Source organism: Puma concolor, chromosome F2 (assembly GCF_028749965.1).
Source record: "Puma concolor isolate L17-30 chromosome F2, mPumCon1.1.hap2, whole genome shotgun sequence".
NCBI classification, from domain to species: Eukaryota; Metazoa; Chordata; class Mammalia; order Carnivora; family Felidae; genus Puma; species Puma concolor.
In genome coordinates, this window is record NC_141684.1 from 79,666,852 (window position 1) to 79,685,788 (window position 18,937).

General features: G+C 40.3%; 1 protein-coding gene across 6 annotated transcripts in view; it reads left to right on the forward strand.

The window, feature by feature from the left end:
• The window catches only part of PXDNL (peroxidasin like), a 429,117-nt gene that overhangs the window by 145,882 nt on the left and 264,298 nt on the right, over positions 1-18,937 (forward strand). For all 6 annotated transcript variants that reach the window (XR_015246688.1, XM_086695277.1, XM_086695273.1 and 3 more), the window contains exon 2: positions 17,233-17,304. Coding sequence is in view for 5 of the 6 variants with exons in the window: in XM_086695277.1 (XP_086551403.1) it covers positions 17,233-17,304 (72 nt within the window). In the remaining variant the exon portion in view is untranslated. The remainder of the gene's footprint in view (positions 1-17,232; positions 17,305-18,937) is intronic.

Consider the following 18,937-nt stretch of genomic DNA (forward strand, 5'->3'; position numbering starts at 1 on the left):
CTTCCATACTGTTTTCCATAGTAGCTGTACCAGTTTGCAATCCCATCAACAGTGCACCAGGATTCTCTTTTCTTTACATCTTTGCCAACACTGTTGTTTCTTCCTTTTTTTTTTTTTTAATAACAACCATTTTAACAAGTGTGAGGTGGGGGCGCCTGGGTGGCGCAGTCGGTTAAGCGTCCAACTTCAGCCAGGTCACGATCTTGTGGTCCGTGAGTTCGAGCCCCGCGTCAGGCTCTCGGCTGATGGCTCAGAGCCTGGAGCCTGTTTCTGATTCTGTGTCTCCCTCTCTCTCTGCCCCTCCCCCGTTCATGCTCTGTCTCTCTCTGTCCCAAAAATAAATAAACGTTGAAAAAAAAAATTTTAACAAGTGTGAGGTGATGTCTGACTCTATTTTTGATTTGCATTTCCCTGATAATTAGGGATATTGAGCACCTCTTCGTGTACTAATTGGCCATTTCCATGTCTTCCTTGGGAAAATATCTATTCAGATTCTCTGCGCATTTTGTAGTTGGACTGTTTATTATTAATAATAATATTATTATTATTACTTTCTTATTGAGTTGTAGTTACACACACACACACACACATATGTTAGTTACATATATAATTAACTTATATATTTTATTAACCCCTTATCAGAGATAGACTTGAAAGTATTTTCTCCCATTCAGTGAGTTGCCTTTTCATTTTGTTGATGGTTTCCTATGCTGTACGTAAGCTTTTTAGTTTGCTGTATCCCACTTACTTAGTTTTGCATTTGTTGTCTTGCTTTTGATTTCAAATTCAAAAAAATTTACCACCAAGACCAATGTCAAGGATCCCACTGTCTATGTTCTTTTTCTAGGAGTTATTTTTATTTTTATTTAAATTCTAATTAAGCATGCAGTGCAGTGTTGGTTTCAGGAGTAGAATTCAGTGATTCGTCACTTACATACAACACCCAGTGCTCATCACAAGTACCTTTCTTAGTACCCGTAACCCATCTAACCCATCTCCCACCCTCCTCCTTCTATCAACCCTTAGTTTGTTCTCTATCATTTAGAGTCTCTTATGGTTTGTTACCCTTCTCTCACTTTTTTATTTTTTCTTCCTTCCCATATATTCATCTGTTTTGTGTCTTAAATTCCACACATAAGTGAAATCATATGGTATTTGTCTTTCCCTGACTTATTTTGCTTAGCATAATACACTCTAGCTCCAGCCACGTCATTGCAAATGGCAATATTCCATTCTTTTTGATGGCTGAGTAATATGCCATTGTATAAATATGCCACGTCTTCTTTATCCGTTCATCAGTCAGTGGACATTTGGGCTCATTCCACAGTTTGGCTGTTGTTGGTAATGCTGCTATAAACACTGGGGTGCCTGTGCCCCTTTGAATCTGTATTTTTGTGTCCTTTGGATAAATACCTAGTGGTGCAGTTGCTGGATCGTAGGGGAGTTCCATTTTTAACTTTTTGAGGAACCTCCATACTGTTTCCCAGAGTGGCTGCACCAGTTTGCATTCCCATCAAAAGTGTAAAGGGCTCTTTTCCTCCACATCCTCACCAAGACCTGTTGTTTCTTGTGTTGTTAGTTTTAGTCTGACGGGTGTGAGGTGGTATCTCATTGTGGTTTTGATTTGCATTTCTCTGATGATGAGTGATGTTGAGCATCATTTCGTGTGTCTGTTAGCCATCTGGATGTCTTCTTTGGAAAAATATCTATTCATGTCTTCTACCTATTTCTTAACATGATTATTTGTTTTTTGGGTGTTGAGTTTGATAAGTTCTTTATACATTTTGGGTACTAACCCTTTCAGTTTTATTGATTTTTTTCTTCACTGTGCAGAAGGTTTAATTTTGATGAAGTCCTGATAGTTTCTTTTTGCTTTTGTTTGCCTTGCCTCTGGCGATGTGTCTAGTAAGAGGTTGCTGAGGCCAAGGTCAAAGAAGTTGCTGCCTATGTTCTCCTCTAGGATTTTGATGGTTTCCTGTCCCGCATTTAGATCTTTCATTCATTTTGAATTTATGTTTGTGTCTAAGAAAGTGGTCCAATTTCAAACTTCTACATATTGCCATCCAGTTTCCCCAACACAATTTTTTGAAGAGCCTTTTTCCCCCCCATTGGATATTCTTTCCTATTTTGTTGAAGATTAGTTGACCATATAGTTGTGGGTACATTTTTGGGTTTTTTTATGCTGATCCATTGATCTGTGTTTCTGTTTTTGTGCTAGTATCATACTGTCTTAATGACTATAGCTTTGTAGTATAGCTTGAAGTCTGGAATCATGATGCCTCCAGATTTACTTTTATTTTTCAGGGTTGCTTTGGCTATCCAGGGTATTTTTTGGTTCCATCAAATTTTAGGATTATTTGTTCCAGCTCTGTGAAAAATGCTGATGGTATTTTTATAGAGCTTGCATTAAATGTGTAGATTGCTTTGGGTAGTATCGACATTTTACCAATGTTTGTTCTTCCTGTCCATGAGCACGGAATGCTTTTCCATTTCTTTGTGTTCTCTTCAATTTGTTTCATAAGTGTTCTATAGTGTTCAGAGTACAGATCATTTATCTCTTTGGCTAGGTTTATTCCTAGGTATCTTATTGTTTTTGATGCAATTGCAAGTGGGATCAATTCCTTGACTTCTTTTTCTGCTGCTTCATTATTTGTGTATAGAAATACAACAGATTTCTGTACATTGATTTTGTATCTTGAGACTTTGCTGAGTTCATGTGTCAGTTCTAACAATTTTTTTTGGGAGGGGGGTCTTTCAGGTTTTCTACATTAGAGCATCATGTTGTCTGAAAATAATGAAAATTTGGCTTCTTCCTTGGAAGAAGCATCCTTTTGGATGCTTTTTATTTCTTTTTGGTGTCTGCCTGCTGAGGCTGAAACTTCTAGTACTATATTAAATAGTAATGGTGAGAGTGGGCATCCTTGTGTTGTTCCTGACCATAGGGGAAAAGCTCTCAGTTTTTCCCCATTGAGGATGGTACTAACTGTGGGTTTTTCATATATGCCCTTTACAATGTTGAGGTATGTTTTGTCTATCCCCCTAGTTTGTTGAGGTCTTTTTTTTTTTATCAAGAATGGATGCTGTATTTTGTCCGGGGTTTTTTTTTCCTGCATCTATTGAGAGGATCATGTGATTCTTATGCTTTCTTTTTCTGATGTGGTATATCACATTGATTTGTGAATAATGAACCAGCCCTGTAGCCCAGAAATAAACCCCACTTGATTGTGGTGAATAGTTCTTTTAATGTACTGATGAATTCAATTTGCTGGTATCTTGAGAATTTTTTCATCCCTGTTCATCAGGGATATTGGCCTGCAATTCTCCTTTTTAGTGGGGTCTTTATCTGGTTTTGGAAACAAGCTATTGCTGGCCTCATAGAATGAGTTGGAAGTTTTCTGTCCATTTCAATTCCTTTGAGGAGAATAGGTATTAACTCTTTAAATGTTTGGTGAAATTCCCCTGGGAAGCCATCTGGCTCTGGACTTTTATTTGTTGGGAGATATTTGATTATTGCTTCAATTTCTTTGATGGTTATGGGTCTATTCAGATTTTCTATTTCTTCCTATTTCAGTTTTGATAGTTTCTATGTTTCTAGGGATTTGTCCATTTCTTCCAGGTTGCGCAGTTTGTTGGCATATAGTTTTTCATAATGTTCCCTTATAATTGCTTGTATTTCTGTGGTGTTGGTTGTGATCTCTCCTGTTTCGCTAGTGGTTTTATTTATTTAGGACATTTCTCTTTTCTTTTTGATAAGTCTGTCTAGGGATATACCAATTTTATTAATTCTTTCAGAGAACCAGCTCTTAGTTTCATTGAGCTATTCTACTGTGTTTTTTGTTTACTTGTTCCTGTACCATTTATTTCTGCTCTAATCTTTATTACTTTCCTTCTTTTGCTGGCTTTAGGCTTTATCTGCTGTTTCTTTTCTAACTGTGTTAGGTGTAAGAGTAGGTTGTGTATCTGAGATGTTTCTTGCTTCTTGCTGTTGGCCTGTGTTGCAGTATACTTCCCTTGAGGACCACCTCTGGTGCATCCCAAACCTTTTGAACTGTTGTGTTTTCATTTTCATTTTCTTCCATGTACTTTTTAAAATTTCTTACCTAATTTCCTGTTTAACCCATTCATTATTTTTTTAATTTTTTAAAAATGTTAATTTTTTTTATTTGAGGGAGAGAGAGAGAGAGAGAGAGAGAGAGAAAATAAGCAGGGGAGGAGCAGAAAGAGAGACAGAATCCCAAGCAGTCTCCACACCATCAGTGCAGAACTCATAAACTGTGAGATCATGACCTGAGCTGGGATCAAGAGTCAGATTCTTAACTGGCTGTGCCACCCAGATGTACCCTCATTCATTCACAGTAGGGTGTTCATACCCTCATTCATCATAGTAGGATGTTTTTAACCCCATGTATTTGTGGTCTTTCCAAATTTTGATTTCAAGTTTCATAGCGTTTTGGTCTAAAGATATGCATGGTATGATCGCAGTCTTTTTGCACCTGTTGTGGCCTGATTTGTGACCCAGAGTATGATCTGTTTTGGAGAATGTTCCATGTGCACTCAAAAAGAATGTGTATTCTGCTGCTTTAGGATAAAATGTTCTGAGTATATCTGTTAAGTTCATCTGGTCCAGTATGTCATTCAAAGCCATTGTTTCCTTGTTGAATTTCTGTTTAGATGGTCTGTCCATTGCAGTAAGTGAGGTATTAAAATCCCCTATACTACTGTATTATTATCAATGAGTTTCTTTATATTTGTTATTAATCGATTTATATTTTTGGGTGTTCCAAGTTGGCATAAATATTTGTAATTGTTACATATTCTTGATGTCAGATCCCGTAATTATGATATAGGCCCTTCTTCATCTCTTGTTACAGTTTTGGTTTAACGTCTAGTTTGTCTGATATAAGAATGGCTACTCCAGCTTTCTTTTGACATCCAACAGCATGATAGATGGTTCTCTATCCCCTCACTTTCCATCTGCAGTTGTCTTTAGGTCTAAAACGAGTCTCTTGTTGAGAGCACATAAATGTGTCGTGTGATTGTTTGTTTGTTTGTTTGTTTTATCCAGTCTGATATCCTGTGTCTTTTGATTGGAGCATTTGGTCCATTTACATTCAGAGTAAATACTGAAAGATACAAATTTAGTGTCATTGTGTTATCTGTAAAGTTTGTTGTTTCTGGTGCTGTTCTCTTTTCCTTTCTAGTCTTTGTTGCTTTTGCTCTGTTAATCCCCAGGAAATCCTCCTTAATATTTCTTGCAGGGATAGTTTGGTGGTTATAAGTTCCTTTAGTTTTTGTTTGTCTGGGAAACTCTTTATCTCTCCTATTCTGAATGACAGTCTTGCTGGATAAAGTATTCTTGGCTGCGTATTTTTCCCATTCATCACATTGAATATATCATGCCATTCCCTTCTGGCCTGGCCAAGTTTCTGTGGGCACATCTGCTGTGAAACTGATTTGTCTTCCCTTGTAGGGTAAGGGCTTTTTTTCCCTTGCTGTTTTCAGGATTCTTTCCTTGTCTGTGTATTTTGTGTATTCGACTGTCATATGCCTTGGTGATGGCCATTTTTTGTTGAATGCAATGGGAGTTCTCTGTGCTTCTTGGATTTTGATGTCTTTGTCCTTCCCCCCAGATTAGGGAAGTTTTCAACTGTAATTTGCTCACATAAACCTTCTGTCCCCCTTTCTCCCTTTTTATCTCTGGGACCCAAGGGATATTATTTTAATATGTTTTTATAAGTTGCTGAGTTCCGTAAGTCTGTTTTCATGATCTATTACCTTTTTCCCTCTCTTCTTTTCATCTTCATTATTTTTCATAATTTTATCTTCTATATCACTGATTCACTCCTCTGTCCATCCTTCTTGTTATGGCATCCATTCACATGTTATAGTTCAGTTAGAGTGTTTTTAATTTTTGCTTGACTAGATTTTAGTTCTTTTATCCCTGCAGTAAGAGATTCTCTAGTGTCTTATGCTTCTATCAAGCCCAGCTGGCATCCTTATAATTGTTTTAAATTTTAGTTCAGATATCTTAATTATATCTGTATTGACTAAATCCCTGGCAGTCTTTTCTTCCTGTTCTTTCTTTTGGATTGAAGTCCCCATCTTGTCCTTTTGGAGGTCAAAAAAATAAATAAAATAAAATAAGAAGGAAGCTAGTTCCTAGATATGTTTTAGTCTTCTTGCTAAGAGAAGCTTGATAGAAAAATAAAAAGCTAAAAACTTAGTTATAAAAAATAAAATAAATGGGGCGCCTGGGTGGCTTAGTCGGTTGGGCGACGGACTTCAGCCCAGGTCATGATCTCACAGTTTGTGAGTTCGAGCCTCGCGTCAGGCTCTGTGCTGACAGCTCAGAGCCTGGAGCCTGCTTCGGATTCTGTGTCTCCACCTCTCTCTGCCCCTCCCATGCTCATGCTCTGTGTCTCTCTGTCTCTCAATAATAAATAAAACGTTAAAAAATAATAAAATAAATGCAATTTAAAAATTACTCTTTCTTTATCCAAGTGAAAACAAACAAAACAAACAAAAACCCAAAGGAAGCCAGATCTTGTTTACCCTAAAGCTGAAGCTTTGCAGCACTCCAGGATCAGTAGACTTGATGCCTGAAGGCGGTTTGTGCTGGTCTTCTGTGGGAGGGGCCTGCTGGTCTGATTCTCAGGTGGACTTGCCCTAGTGGAGATGTGCCTTCAGGGCGGTGTGGCTTGGTGTAAGCAGCTGTGGTCTCCACTGGGTTGCACTATTTTTCTCTCACTGAGAAAATCTAAAGTCTGTCAGCTTCTCAGATAGTTCTAGGAATGAAGTGGGCAGATGTGGAGATTTGATTTCCAGTCATTTGTCTGGGCCACATAGGTCACATTTCCCAATACTCAGGCCGATTTGGTGTGTGACATCCAGGTACAAAATTTCAAGTGTCAGTGTCCAGTTTCATAGAAGGCTAACTGTCTATTCAGTTAACTGTATTTCTCTTTTCTTTTGAAAAATGGGACTTTGAATTAGAGTATGTTTTCACTAATATTTATGGAAGCTGATTTTTCATTTACTGATGCTGATATAGGCATCTGATGTGCAACTGAACTGAAACTTAACTTTTCATGTGTTTTCTATTCTAGTATTTCCTAATTTGCCTGCTATGAACCATAGCTGATTCATCCCACTATGATTATTGTTGTTGTTATTATTAAATACACTGTCTCAATATTTATGCTAAGGATGCAAACTTTTTGCCTGTGTATACAAAGATGACTTAGACACATTGCCTGCTCTTAAGGAGCTCCCAATTTAGCTGTGTTGTGTGGGCAGCAGAGACACTGTAATTAAAAAATTACCATGTTGTATTTAAAATGTTGTAATAACAGAATATATACTGATGATGGTAATGTTACAACTACTAACACTTACTTACCACATTCTAGGCACTGTTCTTTTTTTTTTTTTTTTAATGTTTATTTACTTTTGAGAGGGGGGAATGAGAGAGAGAGAGAGAGCAGGGGAGGGGCAGAAGAGAGGGAGACACAGGGTTGGAAACAGGCTCCAGGCTCTGTGCTGACAGCTCAGAGCCTGATGTGGGGTTCAAACCCACGAACCATGAGATCATGACCAGAGCCGAAGTCGGACGCTTAACCGACTGAGCCACCCAGGCACCTCTCTAGGCACTATTCTAAATAATTTGTATGAATTATGATATTTACTACAATGGGCTTAGTATCATTGTCCACATTTTATGATGAGGAACCGCTGAGAAAGTATGGGCTTTTTCAAGGTCACAAGGCTGGGGGGTGGTCATGACCAAATTCAGTGTGCTTCCGAATTCTGAGGCCTGCACTTTTAACTATAACACTAAATTGCCTCCCACTGCAAAGGCCTCAGAGGAACACATAGGACCCCAAAGAGTGGTTATGAAGGCATGCATTCCTGAGGAAATGAAAAATGGATTTGGAGGCCGATCTCAGCATTGCAGTGTGGAAGCCAGTCTGGGCATTGATGGTGAGGGACACCCAAGTAGACAGCACAGATGACAGCTGCTATCACTGGCTGTGCCTCCTTCTGACTGACTCTGAGGCTGCTGCAAGGGTGATGCCTTCAACTTTATCATGGAGGTGATATTTACAAGTTGTCTTGGAAGGGACTTGAGCATGTGACAAAGAAGAGACGGAAGGGCATTCCAAATAAAAGAACATGTGCACACGTGTAGAGTTATGAAACAATGTGACAGTGTATGATTGGAAAGTTTGGCTTGTTTCACTCCAGTGTGACTGGGGACAGGCAGCGAGCTGTGGAGCTAGGTCTGTGGCATGCAACCAGGATCAGCTTTAACCTGTGTAACAGGGCACCCGGAGAGTGGATCTCACCCCCGACAAGCCCTTGGTCACCACATACGTGGTGGAGAACCAGGTCAGGGGAGATCTTTCTGCCTCCCCCAGAGCAAAGTAACAACCCTGTGGCCAGAAACAGGAAGGACGAACAAGATCAGTGTAATCTGGGATGAAACTATAACCAAGTCTGACTTCAGCGATTCTGTAATTTTCTTTCAGACTGTGTTTATTGGCTTGTGTGGCATATACCTGTCTAGCAGGGTCCAGCGGCGTTGGCCATCCCCCGAGGCATAGGGGCGTTTATTGGGGCGAGCCATGCTTAACATGAAAAGAAAGGACAGAAAAAGTTCAGATGGTTGCATAGTATCAAAGTGACCTCAATGGTGTGAATTGTGTTAAGTCATTAATTTGAAAAGTTAAATGTTATTATTTCGAAATGTATTTTCACCTCCATGGCAGAGTTAGTAATGTCTTTACATTTAAGAGGTTACACTTGAGTTTTGTGTGAAAATTCACTCAACAGCTTCTTATTCCCCCAAAGACATTACTTTATGCAATGCAGTGCGTTATCACCTCGGAGTGAAGCTTTGCCGCTGGCTGCTATTTTCCCACGTAAATGAGTGGGATTCAGTGAACACCTTCAGCCTGTCATCCGGTCCTTCTGATACCGTGACATTTAGGATACATTAAACCACCTCATCTCTCGCGAAATCATTTCTTTGACATAGAAGAGAGGACTGCCCTTTAGTGACATCTGCTGGAAGAACCAGGTACATCAAGGAAGAAGAAAATCTGGAACTATTTGGTCAGGGTTTCTGTTCACTTTAAGGTTTCCAAGATAGGAACACCATGCTTCAAAATTACAATGCTTTCTTTTACATTTGGGTGCTTTTAAGTATGTGGGTAACATATGTGGACACTGGTGTTAGTGCTGACTTCCCTTGGACTGGTTCACACCTTCTATTGACGTTATCAACTGTTGGCTCATTTGTGCACCTGAGGGGTATTTGTTAATTCTAACCATGTAAATCCCTGAAAGAGAGAAAGGATTTAAGTGGAATACTAACTGCCCTGTCTGAGGACAGTGGGAATTCAGTTTAGGATAACGAGGTGGAAATTATACTAAGATGAAAATGAGGAAACCTGTTTTTTTGATACAGCCTCTGGTCATCAGTGGCTGCCAGATGATGAATGTTGATCAATGTGCCCTTCCTTTGTCCTGGGCCCAGTTTACTCAGCACAAGTTTAAGGTAAGGTGGGAGCCTGGAGACAGCACCTACTTTGTAAGCAGACACGCTCAGAGTGATTCCCCATGGCTACTTGCTTTGCTTTGAGGTGAATGAAATGTTTGGAATGAAATCAACATATTAATACCTGTCTCCAAAAGGTAGTGTTGAACTTTAGCCAGGATGAATAGGTGAGTACGTCTTGTACATAAAGTCAGAGGTTGGACTAATTAATCTGTAAGACAACTTCTTTTTAAAATGTTCTTTAAGATTTTATAGCAGTACTTGTTTGTTGTAAGAAACTGGGACAGTAGAGAAAAGTACAGCCTAATTCTTTATGTTTATGTGTGTGTGTGTGTGTGTGTGTGTGTGTGTCTAGCTTCCAATTTTAACATTCTGTGAGCACCTTATGGCTCTCAGTGCTTTAAGACCCATTGCTTAATTGATTTCCTCATCCCGGGGATTTTGTGAACAAGTGTAGTGGAAAAAGCTTCAGTCCAGCTTGGCTTAATTAATAGTTTGAGAGGGGATTGCAATCCATTTCTGGAAAATAGTGCAGAGCTGGGCTGGAAATTTCACTGAAGAGCAAAGTGAAGCAGCTAGATTGAGGAAGCATTATTAGATTGTTCTAGTATCTTCTTTGAAGTCTTCATAGTATTCTGACATATGTTTAGGCACTTTAGCCATTACTGGAGATATGTTGATAAGTAGTCAACATATGAGAAACAAAAGGGAGGGGGAAATCGGAACTGTCTGCCCAGCACCAAGCCTAGGCAACGTTCGTTCGCACACCACCTGCCCTTCCTTTGTTGTGCTCCTCACTGAGCCCTGTCAGTGCACTAGTGTTAGTGCTGATTTTCCCTTGAACACTGCAGCAACACCTTGTCAGGGGTGGAGGCCGCTCAGAGCCACCCTCCTCAGAGCTTTTGATATGCAGACCTGGCCCTTCAGTGACTGTGCATATTTCATGCATATTTCATGCGGGTTTGGAAGGCTTCCTTAAGCCTCCCTGGCCAGGCTTCCGAACCAGCTTTCTTACCCATGGCCCGTTTCACTCACTGACACTAGCTCCCTCCCCCTTGCAAGGGATGGCATTTGGCCAAGTGTGCCCAGGTCTTTAGAAAAGCTACACCGAATGAAGGAATGAATGGACATCATCATTTCTTACTTCGGCTGGCAGGGTGCGGGGAGGTGGTGGTGGGAATATCAGGAGTCTCAGGGTTTTCTGGAGAAACTGGACAAATAGAATGAGGTCAATAAGATGTTTCTGAGAGAGAAGACCGAGAGATTCATTTTAAGGAATTGGCTGATGCTCTTGTGGGGGCTAGCAAGTCTGAATTTTGAAGAGCAGGCTGGCAGGCTGGAGACCCTGGAAAGAGTTCATTTGCAGCTTGAGTCTGAGGCTGCTTGGGTGGGGGGCAGCATTTCCCCTTCCTCGGGGCACTTTCATCTTTTCCCCTTAAGGGGCGTAACTGATCAGATAAGGCCCACCCACATTATGGAGGGTATCTGCTTTACTCAAAGGCTACTGATTTTGGTGTTCATCACATATAAAAATATACTTTCACGGCAACATCTAGACTGGAGTTTGACCAAAATCTGGGTACCATGGCTTAGCCAAGCTGACACATAAACTACCCTTCGTATCAAGTTAACTTCAGGCCAAATAAACAGCAACAGACGATAACCTCGAGCTTTAGCTGCCTGCCACTTGGTAGGCAGAAAATGAACCTGACATCAGAGAGAACCAAAGAGCGGGACTGGGTATGTATCAGGCAAGGCATGCACTGAGTGGTGTTCTCCAGCTGTTCAGGCCTGGAAAATGTATTTCCAGTTCCTACCCTGAAAGGGCTGTAAGACAGAAGGATACAGAAGTTGTAGGCCAGCAGGAGAGGTGGTAGAGAGATCTCTTGCAGCCTTCCCCTCATTCCAAGGTCAGGGCAGTCTAGACCCTGTGGGTGAGGGGCGGCACCTGAGACAGCAGCTGAGAAAGGAAGACGGAGGCCCGGGCAGCTTGGGGAGCTGGGATGACGCGGGGCAGAGCTGCAGGGAGCAGGGTGTGCGCATGCTCTGACTCCAGAGATAGGTGGGAGGTAGGGGTGTGCGCTCCGGGCAAAGATGGCGCTGGCCAGGCCGTCCGGAGCCCTTTGGCTTCCTCCTGCCCTTCCGGGAAGCCAGCGGAGACGAGAACCTGCTTACACTGTTTCTGCAGTTTTATGCTTTTGACTTTACAGTGCCTTCGTTGCATCCCCGCCTTCAACAGGAATGCTTTTGACTCGAGTACAGATCTGCTTGATCTTTTTTTCATGAGGATAGGCTTTCTGCCAGAATGCATATTTCTCACTTAGGAGAAAACAAGTAGCACACTCAGACAGAAACCAGCCTGTGAAGTTGGTGCTCCCTGAGGTTTTGCTCTCTCAGGGCCAGATTCTTCGCTCTCGTGGCAGGAACGGGCCCCCTTAGCTCAGGCATCCGCTGTAATAAAGCCGAAGACCATCTCCAGCCCGGGGAACTGTTAGGAGGGCCCTCACCACGACGGGACCAGAAGAGCTGTGTAGCCTGGGTCTCACCTTCAAGAAGGAACTCAAATTTAGACTTTGATTTTATCTCCTGATGACCTATGCATTCAGTCTAATGGTGTTTTCCGAGAGCATCACATTCATCTTAGGATTTCAACTGGACCACCATCTGTGGGCAATTCCAATTTTATTTTTTGTGTTTAAAGGCCTGCTTGTTTAGCGTTTACAGAAAATATGCCCTGTGTTTGGCATTTATAAACTATACTGGGAACCTTGGCATCTGCACCAGGTCTGGCTTCACTCTCCCTCCGTGAGGTCTTTCTCTGGACTTTTCCACACACTGACACAGTAGAACCCCATCTAACCTGCCCGGAGGGTGTGTAATGGGTGCTGACGGGGGCGTGGTGCCCCTCATTCCCGGGAGGAACTAAATAGCAGGATCTTGAGCTATGCTAATCTGTTTGAGGCTAGTTCACGTTGCTGTCTGTCCATGCTTGTTCTCTGCCCGCTGTCTACGATGCGGAATCGTTTAAAACTCTTTTTGAAGAAGACTCTTCTGGACTGAATTTGAACTAAAACCCGTGTCTCGTTGGTTAGAAACACGGACTCCAAATCTCTCACCATAAGAATCATGAAACCTTTCTTCCCAGCCTTAGCAGCTTGAGCCGGGGGTGGGCCAGGGAGACAGACAGACAGACTCATGTCTAACCACTGCCAGGAAGCACATGTGCTCAGCTTTCATACCGGTGCCTTTCCTAGAACTGCCTCTAAATTGAATTGCAGTGAACGATGAGTGGGAGGAAAATTGGGCTAAGTAATGATTATTTTTTGAATATTATTTAATCAATATCACATATATCATAAAGGGATAAATTGTGCAGGATATATAATAATTCAACTTTTACTCTGTGCAAACGGTGAAAATGTGCCACATGTTATGCTAAGGGGAGTTTGATATAAATGACAGATTTTGTGTGGGTGAAATTGTAGTGACCCGTCTTGAACAAAATAGAGGCAGTATGGGAAGATGAATTATGTTTTCGGATAAATTTACTTTCCCAGAGAGCAGAATAATCCAAATTTGGTGATCATTTAAATTCAAATGACCTTCTAGTATAATCTCTTTAAAAAAATGTGGTAAATATTACCTTAAGCAATTCATTGTGCAATGCCCCGTAAGCAATCTTAAAAGGCAGCAATTAAAATTATCAAGGGAAGTCTTTGCTTAGAATTTTAGTTTATAACATACCTAATTATACAAGTTTATGTAGTAGAATATACTAGCAAAGAACGACAGGTGTGAACATGTTAACTTTGGTGCATTTGAATATGTCTTATGGGAATTCAAGTGAATGTGGAGAAAATCCTTGGGGCTCTAAGTGTGCTTTGCTCCTCTGGAAGAGGTTTCCTGTGGCTGCCTGAGTGGTGAGAACTGTGGGTGGTGTATCTCACGCTTCCCCGAGTAACCCTTGGGACAGTGGACACCTCGCCACACAATTCTTGTGGCAGGAGACCTTAGTTTTGTCTGCTAGTGAAGACTGGAGGGATTTTGGTAGCCAACACATCTAGCACCTTGACTTTCAAATCAAGCCAGTGAAAAGTTAGGTTTGCATTTTGGTGATTAGTTCAAACATCTTTTATCGTTATTTTTAATTACTTATATTACTGCTATGGCATCTAAGTGAAAATAAATTGGGAATTGGTATCATTGTGTATACCCCATGATCTAGCAATCCTATTCTAAATATGTTCCAGAGAAACATTTTTTCACGTGCACAGGGAGACATGTATGAATGTTTATTGAAATATTGTTTGTAGGGGGCGCCTAGGTGGCTCAGTCCTTTAAACATCTGGCTCTTGATTTCGGTTCAAGTCATGATCTCACGGTTGATGAGATTGGGCCCCACGTGGGGCTCTGCACTGACAGCCCTGAGCCTGCTTGGGATTCTCTCTCCTTTTCTCTTTGCCCCTCCCCCTCTTCCCCCCCCCCAAAAAAAAACCCGCAAAAAAACACAAAAAAACCCTAAAAAAAAGAAATATTGTTTGTAAATATTGTGAGAATTTGAAAACAGTCAAAATGGCTGTTAGTAAGAGAATACATAAATGAACTGTGAAATGACATGATGATGTATTATAGGACAGTTAGGGATAAATATCTAGGTCTTTATGTGTAAATATCTAGAAAAGATGCAGTTGAGGGAGAAAAAGAGAGTTTTAAAAACTATAAAAATTTGAGGCGCCTGGGGGCTCAGTCGGCTGGGCGTCTGACTTCGGCTCAGGTCATGATCTCGCGGTTCGTGAGTTCGAGCCCCGCATCAGGCTGTGTGCTGACTGCTCGGAGCCTGGAACCTGCTTCAGATTGTGTGTCTCCCTCTCTCTCTGCCCTTCCCCTGCTCACGCTCTGTCTCTGTCTCAACAATAAAATAAACATTAAAAAAATAAAAATAAAAACTATAAAAAATTTGATACATTTTTGTAAATTTAAAAGCACTAAATATTTTATATTTACCTATGTTTATTTTCATATTTTTATATGTATACATTTTACCTTATATTTATTCACATACCTATATATGTGTGTGTGTCTTTTGAAAAGGAGCATCACTCTCAGAAGAGAGGTTACATGTGGGAAGAAGGAGACATAGCTAAAATTAAGATAGTGCTTCAAAGAGACTTTTACTTTGCCCATAATATATTTTTACATATGATTTGGGTAATCAAAATAAAAATGTGTGGAATTATGAGTAGAGCCAACGATATCAAGTGAAAACAGCTGTTGATTCTAAATACGGGCAATAAAGAGTATTCTTTTCTAATTTGTGCTGTTCTGAATTTGTAAAAATTTTCAAAGCCCCAAAAAAGGAAAATGTTTTACCCTTTTATATTTACTCCTTTCTTGTATTGTTAGAAGCTCAATTTGGGAGTACTATTAGGATTTATGGTTTGGTGTGAGAGGACAGTCCTTTCTGTAATTTAAAGTTCCTGTTTTGAAGGGAAACCAATGGGTCTAGGGTAATTGCATTTATATAACTTTATCTGTTATGTGTTTATAGTGAGTATTTCACATCATTTATAAAGCTTCTTTTAAAAATATAGAGCAGACACATCAAATGACAACGTATGATATTTAAGCATTGTGTTCCGTCTTACAAAGAGGTGTATTCACAATGAGTTATTTTAAATTTTTTTTTTTCAACGTTTATTTATTTTTGGGACAGAGAGAGACAGAGCATGAACGGGGGAGGGGCAGAGAGAGAGGGAGACACAGAATCGGAAACAGGCTCCAGGCTCCGAGCCATCAGCCCAGAGCCCGACGCGGGGCTCGAACTCACGGACCGCGAGATCGTGACCTGGCTGAGGTCGGACGCTTAACCGACTGCACCACCCAGGCGCCCCCACAATGAGTTATTTTAGTTGAAAGTGTTTTTAAAAATGTCACACATATTTTTTCTTTCTTGGTGTCAGGATTTAACTGAAACAGCTCCTATAAAGTTGTACATAGGGGTGCCTGGGTCAGTCAGTTAAGCGTCCAACTCTTGACTTTGGCTCAGGTCATGATCTCGCGGTTCATGGGATGGAGCCCCGCCTCGGAATTCTCTCCCCATCTCTCTCTGCCCCTACCCAATTCATCCTCTCTCTTTCTCTTTCTTTCAAAGTAAATAAACTTAAAAAAAATTGTACATATTCTTCCGACATCAACTCAAGAGAAACATAAAATGATAGGATTTAAGAGGTAATTTTATAAAGATTTTTATATCAAGTATTCTAAAATAGAACTACTTTTTATGGTGGTGAAGAATTTTATGTTGAGAAATTAATTGAGGTGAAGTAGATTCTTCCTTCCTTCCTTCCTTCCTTCCTTCCTTCCTTCCTTCCTTCCTTCCTTCCTTCCTTCCTTCCTTCCTGATTGTTTGTTTTCCTGACACACTAATACTCTGTAAAAGCTTTCGGCTATGATTTCCCTTGGATCTCACACTTCCAAACAAATTATTTCATCTTTCTACTATGCTCCCTACATGAGTGATATAAACCAGCTCAAATAAACTTAACCAAATGACAGCTTCTTGCCTAGATACCAAAAAAATAAGGAGGCAAATTTGGTCTCGGGAATAGCTGGATGCATAGCTTTGTTTTCTTCTCCCACATTTTGGCCTGATTTGTCTCTGGCCGGTCTGGGCGCTAATAGCCCTAGGTGCTCCTTGTTCATAATCTCCGATCCCAAAGAGCATAACTCTCTTTTCTTCAGCACCAGGCGACACTCCTGAATGCCCCCAACTTGCTTTATTCTGAGTCCTCTGCTTCCCACAGGAGAAACGGTGTCCGAGGAGATGGTGATTTCAGTTGGCTGGCCTTAAACACCCTCCTGAAGGGCACCTGGTTGACACTTCCCCCCAAATCACAGGGAGTGGGTCTAGGCAGACCAGTACCTTAAGTTGGCTTCCTGTGCATAGCATTTTGTTTGTCGCTCTGTCAAACCACCAATACTTCAGATACTAAGTAATGTAATTATTGGGTTGTCATCCTCGGCCCATCTGTGCCTGCTCGGTAGGAATCACGTATTTTGTGTCCTTGTTACTTAACACAGTATGCGACACGTACTTGGCACTCAATAATTTACATGCTGCATAAAGCGATATATTAACTGATGAATGAGAATGCTGGTTGTCTTCTTAAACTAATTGTTTTGTTGACTTGGTTTAATACTTCCGTAGAAGGCTGTCATACTCCTGGACTGTGAAGAAAAGTTAACTGTTTCATAACTTTGCCTAAACCCGCGTAATGGTGTTACGTTGAGTTGATAAGTGACATCTGATCTGTCGATGTTTTCCAAAGTACTTATGCTCAATTGGCATGTTGCCATATACAGAATTTGTTTTGGTGTCATAGGAATATGACCTAAAGGAAATGCGGTAACTGCCTTCAACACTGGGAAGAGCCCTGTAACTGGCTGCACTTGCCCGGCACCTTTGGACTAGCATACACACTGATATGCATAAGTCGCCAGAAACAACAGACTTCCCTACTGATCAGTGCCTAATGTACCTAATTCTGCCTTAGGTTTGGTCTTTTAGTGCCGTGTTTGGTTATAAAGGGAGAATTCATTTTCAAGCTTCTGGAAATAATAACACCACTGGAATGTGCATATTATAATCTTTTTCCTCCTTTTTATGTTCCCAGAGACTTGAGGTTTAACAGAATACGAGAAATTCCTGGGAGTGCCTTCAAGAAACTTAAGAATTTGAACACTCTGTGAGTACTTATCGCTTATCTGTGAGGCTTGTAAAATTACGAGCTAGTTGGATTGCAATTTGACATGAAAAGTCATTTTGAGAGTAAAGAACAGAATGGATGGGAATTAAGTTTCGCTAGCACTCTTATAATCAGAGATTCTCTGCTTCTTTCCACTGCTTATGTTTTTGTTACCTTCTGAATCTGGGAGATATTCCTACTCATCTAATTGTCCTTTGTATTCTGTTTGTTTAGAAAAGCTTCATGGACAAAGAAACTGAGAGGAAGAGTAGTTAAACAATTTGTCTGTGGGTCCCCTATCCAAAGCAATAGACATGGAATTAAAATTCATGACCTTGTGACTCCAAAGTTCTGGCTTTCACCAACATGCCACTGGATCATCTCCTTGTTTGTAATACTCTGAATATTTTTAAAATCATGTATTTAGGGGCACCTGGGTGGCTCAGTCAGTCAAGGCTTCAACTTCGGCTCAGGTCATGATCTCAAGGTTCGTGAGCTCAAGCCCCCACGTTGGACTCTGTGCTTATAGCTCAGAGCCTGGAGCCTGCTTCAGATTCTGTGTCTGTTTGTCTGTCTCTCTCTCTGACCCTTTCTCACTTGTGCTCTCTCTCTCAAAAATAAATAAATAAATAAACATTAAAAAAAAGACAGGACCAGGCCTGGGTCTGGTCTCTCGTCTATGCTTAAAAAAGATATATATATATATATATATATATATTATATATATATATATATATATATAATATATATATATAATATATGTATATATAATACATGTATGTATATATACATATACGTATATATAATATGTATATATGTATATGCATATATTTATATGTGTATATACTATATATATATTTATAAATATATACAAAATAAATATATATATAAAAATCATGTATTTAGAGGAAAAGTTACAACTTTATGGCTAAGCTCTAATAAAATATTTCAATGTGTATTACCCGTATTTTATTCACTCAACAGATATTTATATCTGTGACCAGCTTACCAGTTTGCTGGCTTTCGATCCAGACTAAAATACACAGGACCCTGCTATGGTATAGCAGATGGTCTGACCTCATGGACTGTTAGTAAAGAAAGACCCAACTATAAAAACGTATGTAATAAAAATTGACAACTGCTATAATAGAAGAGAGTAGATGTTAGGAGAGGTGATGCTGGGGGCTTACATGTACTAACAGTGCTCTATATTTAAAATTTATTTATGCTGCACTTAATCCAGAGGGTGAAATCAGTAGAAGTTAGGACTATTTGTGTCGTTAGAACTACATGGGTATGTTAGTCTTCTTGACGTAATATTTTCATAATCAAGTTAACAGTGTTTTCGGCTTGGCTGGATTTATCGCTGTATCACAGCCAAGCTAGTCCTTCTAACTTCAGGGTTGAGATTATGACTTTATACTTGTGCTTTTCCCACCTGGCTTCTTTCCAATTACTGATGCCTGAATACACATACTTTATCACGATAATTCTGTTTGGGGTGATGTAAGAGCATAAGGAAGTAAGGACTACAAGGGTTATTCCTTACTTAACAATAAAGCAGTTGTTCTCAAACCAAAATACGTAAAAAAGTTTCCTAGAGAGCTTGTGGACGTGAAGACTCCCTCTCCCT